The following is a 15,758-nucleotide window of genomic DNA, read 5'->3' on the forward strand; positions in this document are numbered from 1 at the left end:
AATTATATCTACTTCGGCTTGCGCTACGTTAAACACGTCCTCAGCTTGGAACTGAGTTTTCCAGCCCAATGTCTAATCATTTTCAGCGTACAGCACGCAGCTGGTCGACGGACTTAGGCCAAATAAGAATCTTATTATGCGGAGGCTCTGCTCATAGGATAAACTCACGCCTGCCTCGATCGCACAGCTGTAAAAGCGGGCTCACAGCGAGTTTGACATCCACAGTCCGTTTGCATCTCATCAGCCCGCTGCGGTTCTGAGTCTAAAGATGCTTGGTCCGTCCTGCGATGGGCCCGTGACATTGACCCATATCGAACTTTTGATGGCATCAATGTTCGACGTGCCAAACTCGTGAACTATACCACCAGATCAAGATCGCCGTCGAGCTTAGATCAGATCACAGAATGGCAAGATACAACGGTGTTATAGCCCAGGCATGAGCCTGGCTTGCAGAGAGGCAAGCGAGACGAGAAGCTAGGAAAGGTGACTCTGTACACGCAGCGGACAAGCTGAGAAAAGTCGGCGCGCACGCGACCCTGATTAACTTTTCAGAAGACTATCTGGCCGGCTTCCAAAGCGTCAAGGCCGGACAGTCGCAGTGGACAGTTTCGTATGGGCTGATCGTGTATTTGTGGGATTTACCGGCAGACGGGAGAAGAGAGGGACTGGGTTCAGCCAAGTTTGGACAGCATATCTCTGCGCTCGGCTGAGCAACTCGCCATCAGAAAAGCCAAGACGGGCTGCTCCAAGTGCACTTGGGTCGATTTAGAGATTTGAAGCTGAGTTGTGTCGAGCTGGCAAGTCATGGTGACGCAGAAGACCATCACGCTGACCTCACGACATTGGACCTTTGTCCGGGTTGACGGGGTGCAGCGTGGAGTCGCCAAACACTCGCGCCGCGCCGCCTTCCTTGGACGAAGCGATCGCCACAGGTCCATCTTGCTCGTTTCTCATGTGTATATGCTGCTGCGAGGGAGCAACAGTGATGAGCGTCCGCGTCGTGCATGGGCGGACGTGATGTTTTGGGGCATCTCAGCTCCGACGGTCTGCCAATGGCGCCCCGGTGGTTCAGGCCCAAGCACATGGATCATGTAGTACAAGTGAAAGCAAAAGGACATCCCGTCCACATCAAAGTTCGTCCGCCCCCTCGTCCTCTGTTGTTGACTCCCTGAGGGCAATGACGGCGTCTGAATGGCGCTCGCTTGCTGCTTGTTCTCATTTGACGTTCCTCGAAGCGCGTCTGCCTCGTCTCCTCGACGTACGTCCTCGATACACACGTGCATACGAGTTTGTGCTCGCCTGTCATTCTCACATTGCCACATCGCCGTCGAATGCGTATTGAATCAAAGCTCCGCTGGCCCTTTTTTTATTCTTTCGGACCTATTTCCTTAGTGCGCCTGCGTTTCCAATGCGCTGCGAAATCCGCGACGACCTCCGCCCTCAGTCATGGATGGCCGCCCATCCATGTCTCCACGCCCTTGACTGAGCCCTGACACAAGTTGCCGACATACGCTCGTTACCAAAAATATCAGGAGGAAGATATAACAGCAACCATTCGTCTGGCCTTGTGTCTCTCGCAGAAGTAGTCGCCTATCGATCTACCGCATCCAGCTCCGAAAACAGAAGGCAAGGTTGACCTTCTGCTATCTGGTAAGTTGGTTCGCCCGTCCTCTTGAATGTCCTTTGCATTCCGCTTGGAAGGCCCTCCCGCCGTTGTCCACAACCAGTTCTTTGCATGTTCTCAAGATCGCTGTATCTGTCACCCGTGGTTGCACACAACGCTCAGTTGAATGGCCAATCTTAGCATTAATATGGCAGCTTTCTAGCGTTCGCGGCTGTGGGGAAGTGGGGATCTTTGAGCCAAGTTGCCCATGGCCACGCTTTGCCCAAAACCATCTCCTGCTTGAGCGAAGTACTTCAATGGCCGTATGCTGTTTTTTATGCCGTGCAACCGCTGCGTTTACTTGCACGATGACCATCGACGGAGTGGTAATTCATCATTTAGGTTACCAACTTTGCGCTCGCTTTAGCCTTCGTTCTGCCGAATTGCACTCCGTGCTCGCGCTAGCCTTTGGTTCCTTTCTAACGAACATTTAACGTACCAACCCGGACGAGGCTCCGTGAGCACTTGCTGCGTTCACAACCAAAAACTCTCTTCGTCTTCAACCTGTGGGTTTTTTTGGGAAGTATTCTATCTTCTTGTGCATTGCACTCGAATTTGCATCAGCGCGGCTCGATTTCTTTTTTCTTTTTTTTTAAATTTTTTCTTTCATCGAAATTACGGCTCGGCAGCTTGGACTTACCCAACGTCGCCACAGCGCATCACAGATCGCTCATGACCGCCGGATATATATTTGGACTCAGTGTAAGCTTTGAATTTCTTGCTCCCCAGTACGCTCATGGTGGTTGTCGACACATGCCGATTGCCCTAAATCTGGCCGAGCAAGAAAGGTTCCGCTGACCTCCTCAGTGCAATATCAGCAGCCCGCAGCTAGCGCTTGCTTTCGCTTAAGTGCGGAATTTTGCTTTTGGAGTACAAAATAAGCATCATTCACCTTGTACTCACTTCGCTTGTTCGAGCTTCAACGTATAGACGGAGAATTTGATGTTGTTCCAAGCCTTGAGCCGTTCCTAGTCATCATCCTTCAGCATTTGCGCGAACGGTACGCTATTTTGAGCGCAGCCCATCCTCGCGACATACAAAGCACTTTTAAAAGCAAAAATTTTGTAGTTGGCGGCTCCAAAGCACTCATCAATTGACTAGGAGCGAAGGCCGATCTTGAAAATGCCTGGGACGTACTCCCTGCCACATATCTATACTGCAGGAGACGATGCATTGCGAGCTGTACGCGTGCTCGATTCGTCCAATCACATCGTGCTGTTCACGCCGACGTCTCCTCGAACGCACGAATATTACTATCAGCCACTCGCGGAAGCCATCTCAAGGACGCACGGCAAAAATGTATTCGCCATGGATTACACCCCGCCGACCAACAAGAACCGGTATCTGCCATTTGACCACCGCCACGAGGCGGCCCTGATGGACAATTCTTGCGCCGCCGTCATCGTCGTAATCCGAGACGACTCCACCAAAACCCGTGGCTGCCAGATGGATTTTGCTAGGAAAGTATGGGACGTTGCGTGCGCTGAACAGGACATTCCAGGGATTTTGGTAGAGATTGGTGGCAGCCGTCGCCTAGTCGGTGGCTGGAAGACGATACTATATTCGAATATCATGAGTGAGGCCAGCATGCAAGAGCTGGCCCAGTTGATCTTCGGATGCTGATCAGCTCGCGACATCCGTTGCAACTCTGGCTTTTCATGAACACGATTGTATGACAATGCAGCGTGCCGGCTCTTTCGACGTTTGAAGATGAGTCCGGCTCAGTTCTCATGTGATTTGAAGCAGCCAGGGTAGGGTCGGTCTCATCATAAAGATATTTGACACGATATCAGAACGAGACTCGCTCTGAGTTGGCCATAGTCCTCGGTGCCTCGCTGACCGCAGGCTCCTGTCGTCAAAGTATGCTTGGATTAAGCATTTATTCGACCTTTCGTCCATGTTATGTCTACTGCAGTTGAACAATAGTGAGAATCTCCTGGGCGAGAGCAGCTGAGGCATCCCGACAGGGTTTCGATGGGATAATGGAAGAGCTGCACATAGCGGCGTGAAGAAATGAGCATGTATGGCACATGACTTTTACGACTCTACATACGAATGGAGAATGCATGAATACAGACTGTCTCTTGATGCCTAAGTTGAATCAACCCCTTCTGCATAACGAAAGTCCCACACCTCTTTATTGTTGGATCAGCGGATAAAGAAGACTGCAATTCGACATCGATTGCAGTGGAAACGATTTGACGGCATCTGTGCATCTTGTAAAGGAGTATTGTCCTTCACATGCCTTCTGTACGCTTGGACGATGCGCCAAACGGTCTTTTGACGGGAGACACAAGCTCATTGACCTAAACTCAAACTCCGATGCAAACATTGGCGCGGCTATCTCCCGATTGAATCGCCTCCAAGAGCGAGCGCGGAGATCTGGCTGTGCGAAATCCTGCTGATACTCGTGCCTGCGTACCTCGCACGTACTATTTCATCTGTGACACATGCTTTGTTGCGCACTTTCCTTGCTCTCCCGATAAGGCACAATTGTTTTGTTGGTTCGGATGCTACCGCCAGGCGGCATGAGTTGACGAGGCTCTCGCACCAAAGTGCTCATGGACCCCCGGCGCCGCCTCTGCGCAAAATGGAGCGCTGGGAAGCAGCGGCGTCTTCGGTCGTCGCTGCGTGTGTGCTACTCAAGTTGCCTTAGCTGCGCCGTGCTCGGCTGGTTCGATTTTAATGCTGCCCTCTTTCTCGGCGTGATCGGGCTTCTTCGCTGCGTCTTCCATACCACACTGTTCCGTCCCCTGGGCTTTGGTTGTGCCGTACTTCTTCCTCGCCCTTTTCGCGGCATTCCTCTTGCGCCGCCGAATAAGCTCTTGTCGCCTCCCTAGCCTGCTGTCCTTGCCCTTCTCCATCTCCTCCAGTCTATCCTGCAGCTTCCTGATTGCCAGTTTTTGATTATGGTCCCGCGACCGCGTCTCCTGGCACTTGATCACTATGCCCGACGGCAAGTGCTTGATCTGCACCGCCGAATTGGTCTTGTTGATCTTTTGACCGCCAGGTCCAGAGCCCTTGAGGTAGGCTATCGTGATGTCTTTATCGGGAATGGGCGTGCGAGGTGGTAGAGGCGACTTCGAGCCCCCGTTCCAAGTCGAGGATGTCGAAAATGTACAAAGGGCATTTAGAGACGGCGTGCAAAGACGCGTGGGGCGTGATAGGGCTTTCAACAGTACCCTCAGCGATGCTGCTGGACTCAATGGCAAGGTCATCGATCGTGGTTCGTAATGTTTACCCCCTCATCTGGTAAATTTTCCCGCGCACGTCAAGTCTCTGGGAGCAGGACAAGCGGGTCCTCAGCCCTGCACCGTGCACCCGATCAATGTAACTTACCCTGCCAAGTCCGTTCGCGTACGGTGGACGTGATTTTAAACTCTTTAACTTAGCCCACGTCCCCTGAAGGAACAACCTTGACCCGTTTGTTCCAAAACCTCAGTCTCCCAATTGCATCTCCTCTTGTGCGCACGATTCGTTCTTTTATCGTTCAGTCGCATCATATTTCACAGCACAGAGCGATCATGGTGGAGATCAATTTCTTCGCGGCCCTGCTATCCACAGTACTCCTTAGCCTCGTGACTGTGGCTATCATCAGGCCCCAAGAGACGTACAAGTACTTCCAGCGCAAGCGCTACCGATATGATGTCACCCTCGCGCTTTACATGCTTACGCCCACAGAGTGTTTCATCTTCAGTACGTGGTCATACTCCTGCATCTCCCAGCGAAGCCAGATCGTTCCGGAAGGCTCACTAACCTCGCGAACACCAGACTCTATCCTCTTCCTTACCCTGACGCTCCTCACAATAGCGGCTTGCCTATACCTACCGGACCATGTCTCCACAATCACAAGGAGGGTGTACTACTATTGCTTCGGAGACAACGGTCTCGCCGGAGCTGCCGCAGCAACGGCCCTCAAAAATGCCAGCGTTATTGCGGAGAGCGTCGCCACTGCAGCTAGTAGGAAAACAAGTGGAGAAATGGCAAGAGAGATGCTGAACGTTCACTGAGTCGAGCCACTTCAAAACAAGGCATGGGAGCTTGGATCGTGTCCTTGTAGTATCAAAGCATAGCGCAGGAGTTAAGGGTATTTTTGGTGTCAATAGAGCAGTGTATATTCGAACGTCAATCTTCATTTCTATTTCACTTTCCAATCATAGAGAAGCGCGTGGCATCTGCTACGACAGTCATATAGTCACGTTCTTTGGCTTTCCCGTTCGACTAGTTGCGATGTAGCTGTGCATCAAAGTGCTCGTGCTCATGCTTTCCGAGCCCCACGCTATGTATGCAAGTGGTATCCAGCAGTGGCGCTCTTCTCACAGCTGGCATAGCCATGCATTTAGCCTATCCCCAGGCAGCAAATACCTCATTCTTGGCTGCATCTCGCATCACGGATCAGTGAGCTTCGCCTGCACATCGTAACGGTCGTTTTCGGGGCCTGGTTGTGGCCACAAAGGCTTGAGGTAGCCTGCCTCGTCGACCTTGAATGGGAACGCCTTCATGTACGCGCTCACGTTGCTGTACGAACTTACCACGTCAAGATAGCCTGCAACCTGCTCTAGCACGCTACCACACTTGATGTTCCTATCGCTATCAGGGCCTTTGAACTCCGGCACCAGGATGTGGTTAAATGGCTGCGCGGTGGCTTTAATTGCGGAGTCGTCTACCAAGATCGTATTTGACTGACTCCATCGGCCCCCTTGTAGGTAATATGGGTGACGTCTCTGGATCCGATCGTCATTCCAGACCCACTCAAGATGCTTGTACACCACAATTTTCTGATTGTATTGGCGAGAGGTGAGACCAAAGCTAAGACGATCCCACAAGGCAACGACGTTCCGAATTTGATGAGTGCTAAGAAGGCCTTCAAGCATGAGATGAGCATTTGCTGGCTGCGCTGTGGTCCAGAACATGACGTGAAAAGATTCGAAAACGTTACCGAGAAATTCGTCCAGGTGCCTGCGGCGTTGAAAATGGTCAGATCGCTTCTTACTTGGCCTGAAAAGCAGGGTGCCATTTAGATCGAGGATCAGAAGGATCGGCTGGTAAGTTTCCAGCCTAGTGGGATCCTTTTCGCTCGCAGCCCTTATGTACTCTGCGGTCGGCTTGGGAGCAGGAATTGCGAAATGTGGTGGTCCAAGCATAAACGCAGTATCCGGGTGAGGCTCGAATTTAGTTTTCATATCCTCGCAAACTAACGTTTGTTTGGTATCCACTGTCCATAGTGTGTAGCTGTCTGTCAGCGTTCTGGGATCCACATTGCATGCGTTGTAGCCAATCTCCTTTCTACGATACGCCTCTGCTATCGTTAACTTTGAGTCCTTCTGAGTCGTCTGAGTTGCTCCCGGATGAGAAGGATGAAGAAAGTGAAAACGAGTCGACGCATGGAATCGACCGTGGGCGCGCTGGCCTCGCTTGTCTTCCATGTTTGCGACAGTGTCCAGAGCTGACTGCGCTGAATCTAACTTGTGAACCGAATTACTATTTCTTGCTCCGCTGTATTTGCTGCTTTCATCCATCGTTGGCCATGAGTGCGTGTGATGTCAACGGGTTTGCCAGTAGCTTTTCACCATGCGCTTTTATGTAGACGATTTAAGGGTTGGTCAATATTTGTTGCAACTGGTTGAAAATGTCCAGATCGTCGACAGACAGAAGTGCGCTGCACGTACGAGTCATGCAGTGACTTAGACTACCTAGTTCTATGACATATGATTTTGGTACACTACAGATCGCCGCATAGAGCACCTGCCTTATATATTCGGGTGAATGTGGCGTCCAAACTTTTTTTCACTTTCATTGCTAAATTACAAGTTGTAAAACTGTTTTTCACGATTAAGTCCTGTTCAAAAGCAATCTTACGCATCTCCAGTAGCAACGACTGCATAGCTTCAGCATCCAAGTATCGCGGAACGCTCGTCCAATGAGGCCGCACCGTGACCAAATGGAACGCTGCGTGCTTTTTAACAGAGAACAACAACGATATACTCCTTACGAACTTTCTGACTGGACATTTAAAACACCAACGCCTGATAGCGAAGACAAGCAAGAACCATTGTTAACGCTAGCTAGCTTAATATCGTTGAAGCCTAGAAGGGAATTGTATGTTGTGGGCTGGTGTTTCAAAAGGCAAACAAAGCAACGACTTCCCTGGTTCTGTGTTCGGAACCGGACAACAGTAACGGTGGAAAAGTCGCGCATAATTCTTATTCGTGCAGGGTGCTCTCTGAGTCGTTGTCTTGAGCAAGGTTAGTAGGGCTTCGATCTCTTACTTCGAGGCCATTGGTAATCTCTTGCGCTTTACCTTCCTGCTTTTTCTCGAGCCTCTCTACTACTTCAACCTTCTTTTGTTCGGCTTTCGTGGCTTCCACCCTGGGATCCGGAACGGCTTCACCAGCAACGTTCCACTCTTGCATCGACCTAATGAGATCCACAGCAAGCTGACCGTTCTTAACAAGAGCCTTGCCCCAGTGATCCGGGATGCCACTTTTACTAACAACAAGCATCCGGGCTATGCTGCCCACGAGTAGCTGACGCAAAGGGGAGTCAGCTGTTGTGTTGGCATATATGTATTGAACCCGCCTAAGGCTGGGGTACGAGTCAGTAGTGCGATAGAAGCGACGTATTGCGTTCAGGACGTCTTTCACGAGTGCTGCTATGCTCCATTTTTCTCCCATGAGGTAGAGGTCGTACAGATCAGTCAAGTCTTCTTCCTTCTCTGGGGTAGGGACGTTGGAACTGTAAAGCCAGCCAACGAACAAGCGAAAAGGAGCGTCTTCTTCATCCGGAAGCCCAAATATCTTGCTGCTCGAAGAAGTGGCACCTTTCTTGTAGAAGATTGAAGAGAAGAACGTGGACCGATAGCAGAGCAATTTCTCATGTAGAACCCAGTGCGTGTTGTTTGATCCGACGTAAACATCTACTAAGGCATGAGTCAAGAGCCTAATTTGTTAGAAGCCTTGCATATGATCACTAATGTTGGGCCATATTTACTCATGGATCGGCTTCTCCGGCTGTGCTTCATTCACCGTCTCAGCCATATTTTTGGCGCTTTGTCCTGAACAGAGAGTAATAAAAGCGCACAAGATTTTATTTAAAATCAATGCAATTGGACAATTATAAGAGGACAAGAGAAAAGATGCACTTGCAGCAACTACGAGCGCACTATGAAACAAAAGTGACTGATATTGAAGCCAAACGTGAGGAACTTTTTATGAGCAAAGCAACAGTATGCGCAATGACGCAACGTCACTGTAACATAAGTTGGAACTCCTTGACATGGATGAATGTGAAAATCAAGGAATACTACGCGGTTCTCCCGCGCACTAGCTTTAGCGGCTTCTTGCGGGGAAACGTGAAAAATCGCTTCAGTTTCATCATCTCGATAGAGTCAAATTCAATAAGTCAGTGGAAACATAAACGTCGCCCCAAAAAGGCGTGAAAATCGTCTTCAACAGTGCGATAGCTGGTAGACAAAGATCTATAGTATTCAGTCACGTTCACTCGCGACTATTCTACATGGTTCAGAGGCAATCCACACTCGCCTTTCTGCACTTCCAGTCACAGGATCAGGAACAGTTTCCGCGTGTGAATTTTCTTCAGACCTTGGCATCCTTTTGATTTCCTCTACCATTGCATCAAATTGATACTCCCCGGAAGATAGAACATAGATTGCCATGTTTGAGACTTCTGTTTCTCCTGGGGCAATTGGTTGTAATATCTTCTGCATGAGTCCACTCCAGGCTAGCCGTTTGCTGAGGTCAAGGGCTAATTCCGGTGGCTGATGTGGTAAACTGGGGAGCAATCGCAGAATCGGGGAGATCGTTACGTTTGACCGATTTCTTACACGTGTCTCCAGAACGAGGTAATCATCCACATGCACCTTGAATGCTCCTGATGAGTCGGTCAGGACCCCCTCTCCTCCAACTATACTCAGCTGGATGTGCAGGTCATCTAGTCTCAGCGCATCTACCATTCTTGGCGTCAATCTCAATGTGTTTCTCAGATCAACAACGCCATGTTTTGAACTGTCCAACTGTTTCCATGTTACGCTTAGCATGTTCAGTAACGCCTCCCGATACCAAAATAGCTCACGCGTGATTCTTTCCGTTTCAGGGGATATTGAATTGGCGCTAAGAACAAATTGTCGCTCATTTGCGGAGCGAATGCGAGCATGTGGGTTGCTGATATAAAGTTTGGGAATGAATATAGTCATCCGCGCGATGTGGCCTGGTTTTATAAGCTCTTGTGTGTTCTGGAAGGTGTTCGTGAGCTCTGGTGAATTTGATTTTTCCTGATGAATCGTGATCTCGAGTGGTGATGGCCATGTGTTCCGAACATCCAGCAGGAGGAGACAGTGGTCTTGTTGATGGTCTGTCATTGCTCTAGCGTGACCCAAGACTGCTGCATCTGATATGGGAAGCACATCAAATCTCTGCAATTGAACACTCGAGTTGACTGTTATAGAAACAGGCTGTACGACTTGCCGTGTATACAATATGTCCCTGGCATCCAGAATTGGCCGATGTAGAGTGGCATAATCTATTACAATGAATGCCTGTGTGAGGCCCGGCTTCCCCAACAGTTCAAAGGATAGCTCACAGCATTGATTTGGTGCAATTACATGAGGGGTCCCTCCGACTAATCTGATCGCGGGTCGATGAGCGAGTTGGTATTCCAGCTCATACAATTCTGCAGAATTGAGGTTCTTCTTCGAGATAGCGTCTTCCATAGCAGCAGTGGTAGAGTCGTTGAACGAGACGTGCAAAAAGTCGATAGAGACATACTCTGATACGTTTTGCACGGTGACATTAAAGGTTAGGCTTTCGCCTTCTAAGAGCATGGCAGATGATTGCGGCAGCGAAATCGAAATTACCTCCAAGACCGCTTGCGAAGGAAGAACTGTCAAAAGCACTGTTTTAGGTTTTGGAAAATCTTTTACGCTGATTGGAGGTGATGCTATCGATGCATTTCTGGATGTTTGATCGTCTTCAGGGTGCAATTTTAGAAATCCAATGGACTTGAGTTTTAAACTGTATTCCGGCCTCCATATGTGCGAGAAGATAGGAAAGGCCTTTTCGCGACAACCGCGGATCTTCACGACACAGCTGGTCAGCTCATATTGTCCCGGACTTGGTATTGCAACTAGAATTGAGAAGCTTTGTGTTCGATAGGGTCGCAATAATTGGTTATTTGATAACCCACATTTCAACCCACTGACCAATAGACTGATGGATTCGATGTAGATCTCGAATTCATACAGGTTTTGTAAGGTTACGATAAACTCTCGGTCTTCATTCGCGACAAGCAAGTTCTGAACAGCATTAGGTACGGGTTTCTTGAGGAAAGGGTTATGAATGAATGGTCCTTGCTTCGCAGTCTGTTTCGTTTCCGAGGCAAATAAATCCGATTTTCTGCGTGAGTGCATCGTTAAAGAAGGCGAAGCATCAATAAGAAGAACCCCCCGAACAAGAAACTCATCCCAATAATCTACATCGATGTTGCGGAGACCAATCAGTTTCGCATCGGTAATTGTTTTCACCATCGTGCCTGATAATAGCAACTGCTCCTCTCGAGAAAGCGGATTTGATACATCGTTTACGTCACTGCTTGGTGATGATCCAGGGTTTGCCACTCTTAACAATGCTGTTGTCCAGGAAAGAGTTCCGTATGGGTCAGGTAAAGCCTCCCAGAGGGAAATACAAGCACGCAAAACATCCAACTTCAGATTTACACTGCCAAACGATCTCAATGTCAAGTCGTCAACTAAACGGTCCAGCAGAGGTCCAAGTTGATTTGTATCTTCACCATCGGCGTCATGGAGAAGAATGTGTGAATCGAATAAATACGATCGAGTCTCTGGAATGCCGTATACTTGACAAAGCATATTCAAAAAGTTGTCTAGACCATAAACTGAGGTAGAATTACCAGGAGCAAAGAGCGCTGATTGAGCAAAGCCACTAGCTGAGGGATGAACCCCTGCCTCTGCAGCTCCAGATCTCTTCTCTTCATGTATAGCACGAACAAGAGCTCGAATGTACTCTTTCAGAAGCATGGCTTTTTTCCTTTGCAAGCCAAGAATTGATAACACAGATGCTATCCCTGCCAATATCGTGGCTTCATCGGTGGCGGAAAGACCAGATGCTTCTGGCAGCCCGGGCATTGCTTTCATAACCATGTCAGCTATCTTCGTCTTTCCCACGTCAAGGAAAGGTTTGGTTCTGTTATCGAATGATGTGCCTTTCACCAAATAAGCGAGTACATCGCTGCTCAGTATTCCTTGTCCTAGAAGCAAGCCTGCTTGTATTCTGGATAATCTTATGATGCATTCTGAGTACGCAAGCTGAGGAAGGCATTCGGAGGAATTACCTGCAGAGCGATTGTAGAGATTTATGACCATTTTGATAAGATCGGGTATCATAAAAGCCAACTCCTTTCTCGCTGGAGATATGTCTGCTGATGGTGAGTCGCTAGATGTTGAAGTAGGTGACGTAATTTGAGCAAGTTTTGAGGAAGTCCGGTCAAGGCTTGGGTAACAAATTGGTGGAATCTTGAATGGTATCTGCGCCCAAGACAGGAGAATCAGACATGTTATCATGTTCTCAAAAGCCTTTGCATGCCATATATGATCACCGAAAGATCGGGCAAGAGCTGCAGACTCGGCAAAGCCATGTAATGCATCGTTCCACCGACCGGCGAGCATATATAATGAGCTTATGACAATAGAGATTCTACACTTTCCTTGGTCTCGCTTTCTTTCATCAAGTGAACCAGGTCCGAATCCAGAAATAGAAACCCTGTCTTGGCAATTGTCTCTTGATTTTGATGAAATAATATTTCGTCGGTTGTCCATTGAATTTTCGCCTCCTATGAGCTCATCAAAAGTACGCGGGGGTGGCGATCTCGTTCCACTTTCTGGTGATCCAGATTGTGCATCAGACTCGTTGTTAGAAGGCAAAACGGGCATCGACATTCGATGTGAATAACTCGCGTTGAGAAAAGTGGTTGGATCTCCATTAGACACACTCGGCTGATAAGAAATAAACGATCTCATTGCATCGCCAAGGACCATACCAGCCCCTGAAGATGTCACCGACGGAGAGGCCATTGAAGGAAGTGCTTTCAGTGAGACGGCCAAAGTGGTCATCTCGGCTAACAGATTGGAAGTAATATCACACATAAACCTTCGCATACTCATGTCCTGGGGATTTCCATGAAGCTGGATATGAATCGCGTCCGCATGACTAGTAGTGATATCGGGCATTGGCATCGAGTGGAAAACAAGCAACTTGCAGACAAGAATTCGCGGATAGTCTTCTTCAAAGATTTTGAGGGTAGCCATGGTTAAGTTTTGAATTTTCTCGAGGCTGTCGTACTCTCTTGCATCTACGATTCCAAGAACCAATAAGGGTTCGCGGAAAAGCTCAAAAGGCGAGAGTGAGAGCTGTACATTGGAAGGGGCTGATGTCATGAAGTCATAGAGGACATATCCATCTGGAACTTCGAGAGGAGAAAACAATGCTAATGATGGTTAGCTTATGCCTGGGTACGTATCAAGCTTTGCAACCATACCTCGATCAGGTCTCGGATCAGGCGTTACTTCCCTGAGACGAACAGTGCAATCGTGTGCGATCAGTTCAAAAAACATGTAGAATCGCTCCTTTCTGATCCTCCCAACAGGCAGCACAAGTGCCCGCACTCTTGCCGGTGCAGAGGGCAGAAAGGTGTCCATGGAGAGGTAGGTGTGCAGCTAGAATTATTCAAGATATGCCTGCGTAAAATTCAGACGGGCATCTCTCTTGTCGGAGGTGATGAGGAACAAACAACAGTTTAGAAGTCCACTAGTCGCCAAGATATGTATTAAAAGGAATCGAGTGGACCACAACGAGACGTCGGCCCCAACGATCGAGCCATCAATTAGCATTGCTAGTTTTAGCAGCTCAGTTTGAACACAGAACGCTTGCCACCGCCATTTTCAAGATTCGGTGTGCTAGCACAGCCACACTCATGCACACCTGCTTTCGGTGTTTCGGTTCATTTTCCTTTCGGGTTAGAAGTCAGGACCCTCGTGTGCACGGGCCTAGGTGTGCACGGGCAAAGTTCTGAAGTGCATTTCTCACCCAAATTATAGATATCTATCCAACCACCACTATGGATGATGCAATAGCCTATCTAAAGGCTAATCCAGGTACGCAGATTTAGGCTGCAGCAACGTTGTTTAATGTAAATCGTTCTACTTTAAGCAGAAGGTTCAGAGGGGTGACCGTTTCTCGACAGCAGTATAACGATTAGATCAACAAGAACCTCACCAAAGCATAAGAAAAGAAGCTTATAGCCTATATAAATAAGCTCACTGATCGAGGATTTGCACCTACCTATCCAATTGTACGAACATTGGCCTATGAAATAGCCAAAAAACCGGTAGGCAGAAACTGGCCGAAAAAATTTGTCCATCGGCATTCCGATCGGCTATCATCCGACTATCTTGCAGCCATAGAAATTAGCCATACGAAGGCTGATTCAGTGAAAAATTATGGAAATTGGTTTAACCAAGTATTATTACCTAATTTATCGATGTGGTGTGATCCTAATAATATAGTATAGGTTTTCGCTAAAGTTGATCAATATCACGTGCTACCGAAAAACATCTACAATATGGATGAAAAAGGCATGATGATTGGCAAGCTAAAGGCTCATAAGCGTATCTTTACTTCTGCATCGATCAAAAGTGGCAAAATCCTTGGGGTGGCTGAGGATGGCAATCGAGACTGGATTACGATGGTAGCCACCATCTGTGCAGATGGCAGTTGGGTGAGGCCTTTGCTCATCTTTCCAGCCAACTCCAAAGATGTACATGATTCTTGGATTCACGCAGTAAATTGGGAGATAGATGATATCGTATTTACTGCATCAGAGTCAGGATGGACCAACGATCAACTAGGTCTCCGGTGGTTGACCTATTTCGAAACCATATCACGTGCCAAACTAGATAATCTGGAAGATTATCGATTGCTCATCCTAGATGGCCATGGATCACACTTAACTACCAAGTTTTTCGACCTATGCTTCAACAATAGGATCATTTTGGCAGTGTTTCCCCCTCATGCAACGCATAGGCTGCAGCCACTGCATATTGGGATGTTCAGGCCGTTTGCAATGGCCTATAGCCGAGCCCTCGATAAATGGATCACAGATAGGATGGGTCTATGCAGGTACATAAAACGTGAATTCTATGAGGTTTTCTGGCCGGCCTATCTGCAATCATTCACCGAGGCCAACATCCTAAGTGCCTGGCTGAAATCCGGCCTATGGCCTCAGGATGCCTTGAAGATTATCCGTACCATCAATCCAGCACCCTCTAGGCCAAACACTGCTAGTTCAGGCTCATCCAGTATATCTATTTATGCCTTTAGGCAGGTCAAACGAGAGCTCAAAACGGCCATGCAGGGGGTAGATGATCGTATAGCTAAAAGGATAGGTGAGGTGCTTGAGCAGTACCAGTTTGCATTAACTATTGCTGAGCATGAGAGGGATTGCTATGTACAAGCAGCTATTACAGAATTAGAGAGGTGATGTACTGGGGAAAATGGTTCATACTCTGAAGGGAATCACGTGACACAGGAGCAAGGGTCTTAGATGTCATATGATATGGCAAGGACATATAAGAAGAGAAGGATAAGGAAAGATAAAAGGGGGAGGAAAACACCACAAACAGCAAGAACTCTAATTGTTGAAATTGAATCGTCCTACAGTACAAACACGTCACTCTGGAAGAATTGAGACTGTTAGTCAACGCAGCGCGTCACCCAACGCGTGTGGAACGCGAGATAACGATCCCATGGCCCCAGGAGGTGACATGGCCGACACCAATACAGGAGCATGCTACTCGACTTACGGGGCACCTTCGGAACGTACTGCTTCATCTCGATCGCGAAAGAGACCATCCAATAACCTCAGAAGAGATGAGAATAGTTATAATGGCTACAATCTCCTTGGTCGGAAAGGTTGCGAGGACCCCTGACATGACGACGGTGCATCAGAAGATAGATATCATACATACTGAGATGGCTCAGATCGCGAACGGAAGAACGATAGAAAT

The 15,758-nt window shown here is 48.3% G+C and overlaps 6 protein-coding genes across 7 annotated transcripts; 2 read left to right on the top strand and 4 right to left on the bottom strand.

Moving 5' to 3' along the window:
• Nucleotides 1-1,914: 1,914 nt before the first annotated feature.
• PV09_09174 (uncharacterized protein) lies at nucleotides 1,915-3,739 on the top strand. The gene is made up of 2 exons (XM_016363178.1): nucleotides 1,915-2,365; nucleotides 2,471-3,739. Exon 2 carries the CDS (start codon nucleotides 2,786-2,788, stop codon nucleotides 3,284-3,286), a length of 501 nt encoding a protein of 166 aa, XP_016209014.1. The 5' UTR covers nucleotides 1,915-2,365; nucleotides 2,471-2,785; the 3' UTR covers nucleotides 3,287-3,739.
• Nucleotides 3,685-4,905, bottom strand: PV09_09175 (uncharacterized protein). Its single transcript, XM_016363179.1, has one exon. The coding sequence runs from the start codon at nucleotides 4,879-4,881 to the stop codon at nucleotides 4,306-4,308; it is 576 nt and encodes a 191-aa protein (XP_016209015.1). The 5' UTR covers nucleotides 4,882-4,905; the 3' UTR covers nucleotides 3,685-4,305.
• A 139-nt stretch (nucleotides 4,906-5,044) lies between these two features.
• Nucleotides 5,045-5,858, top strand: PV09_09176 (uncharacterized protein). The gene is made up of 2 exons (XM_016363180.1): nucleotides 5,045-5,359; nucleotides 5,435-5,858. Exons 1-2 carry the CDS (start codon nucleotides 5,188-5,190, stop codon nucleotides 5,671-5,673), a joined length of 411 nt encoding a protein of 136 aa, XP_016209016.1. The 5' UTR covers nucleotides 5,045-5,187; the 3' UTR covers nucleotides 5,674-5,858.
• On the bottom strand, nucleotides 5,775-7,276 carry PV09_09177 (uncharacterized protein). Its single transcript, XM_016363181.1, has one exon. The coding sequence runs from the start codon at nucleotides 7,180-7,182 to the stop codon at nucleotides 6,052-6,054; it is 1,131 nt and encodes a 376-aa protein (XP_016209017.1). The 5' UTR covers nucleotides 7,183-7,276; the 3' UTR covers nucleotides 5,775-6,051.
• An 83-nt stretch (nucleotides 7,277-7,359) lies between these two features.
• PV09_09178 (uncharacterized protein) lies at nucleotides 7,360-8,933 on the bottom strand. Its single transcript, XM_016363182.1, has 2 exons — nucleotides 8,654-8,933; nucleotides 7,360-8,602 (listed from the first exon to the last, which is right to left on the bottom strand). Exons 1-2 carry the CDS (start codon nucleotides 8,698-8,700, stop codon nucleotides 7,867-7,869), a joined length of 783 nt encoding a protein of 260 aa, XP_016209018.1. The 5' UTR covers nucleotides 8,701-8,933; the 3' UTR covers nucleotides 7,360-7,866.
• A 195-nt stretch (nucleotides 8,934-9,128) lies between these two features.
• On the bottom strand, nucleotides 9,129-13,598 carry PV09_09179. 2 transcript variants are annotated; one of them, XM_016363184.1, is made up of 3 exons: nucleotides 13,484-13,500; nucleotides 13,232-13,430; nucleotides 9,129-13,180 (listed from the first exon to the last, which is right to left on the bottom strand). In XM_016363184.1, exons 2-3 carry the CDS (start codon nucleotides 13,389-13,391, stop codon nucleotides 9,150-9,152), a joined length of 4,191 nt encoding a protein of 1,396 aa, XP_016209020.1. In that variant the 5' UTR covers nucleotides 13,392-13,430; nucleotides 13,484-13,500; the 3' UTR covers nucleotides 9,129-9,149. The 2 variants fall into 2 exon arrangements, with proteins under 2 accessions (XP_016209020.1, XP_016209019.1); XM_016363183.1 differs by having other exon boundaries at nucleotides 13,232-13,598.
• Nucleotides 13,599-15,758: the final 2,160 nt, after the last annotated feature.

This window comes from Verruconis gallopava, assembly GCF_000836295.1.
Source record: "Verruconis gallopava strain CBS 43764 unplaced genomic scaffold supercont1.56, whole genome shotgun sequence".
Lineage (NCBI taxonomy): Eukaryota > Fungi > Ascomycota > Dothideomycetes > Venturiales > Sympoventuriaceae > Verruconis > Verruconis gallopava.

Bases quoted from the DNA above. Each gene is read 5' to 3' on its own strand.
- PV09_09174 (XM_016363178.1), top strand. From the start codon at position 2,786: ATGCCTGGGACGTACTCCCTGCCACATATCTATACTGCAGGAGACGAT.
- PV09_09175 (XM_016363179.1), bottom strand. From the start codon at position 4,881: ATGACCTTGCCATTGAGTCCAGCAGCATCGCTGAGGGTACTGTTGAAA.
- PV09_09176 (XM_016363180.1), top strand. From the start codon at position 5,188: ATGGTGGAGATCAATTTCTTCGCGGCCCTGCTATCCACAGTACTCCTT. The intron at 5,360-5,434 runs GTACGTGGTCAT...CGCGAACACCAG, and splicing joins CACAGAGTGTTTCATCTTCA to ACTCTATCCTCTTCCTTACC.
- PV09_09177 (XM_016363181.1), bottom strand. From the start codon at position 7,182: ATGGATGAAAGCAGCAAATACAGCGGAGCAAGAAATAGTAATTCGGTT.
- PV09_09178 (XM_016363182.1), bottom strand. From the start codon at position 8,700: ATGGCTGAGACGGTGAATGAAGCACAGCCGGAGAAGCCGATCCATGA. The intron at 8,603-8,653 runs GTAAATATGGCC...CTAACAAATTAG, and splicing joins CCGGAGAAGCCGATCCATGA to GCTCTTGACTCATGCCTTAG.
- PV09_09179 (XM_016363183.1), bottom strand. From the start codon at position 13,391: ATGGACACCTTTCTGCCCTCTGCACCGGCAAGAGTGCGGGCACTTGTG. The intron at 13,181-13,231 runs GTATGGTTGCAA...AACCATCATTAG, and splicing joins TGATCCGAGACCTGATCGAG to CATTGTTTTCTCCTCTCGAA.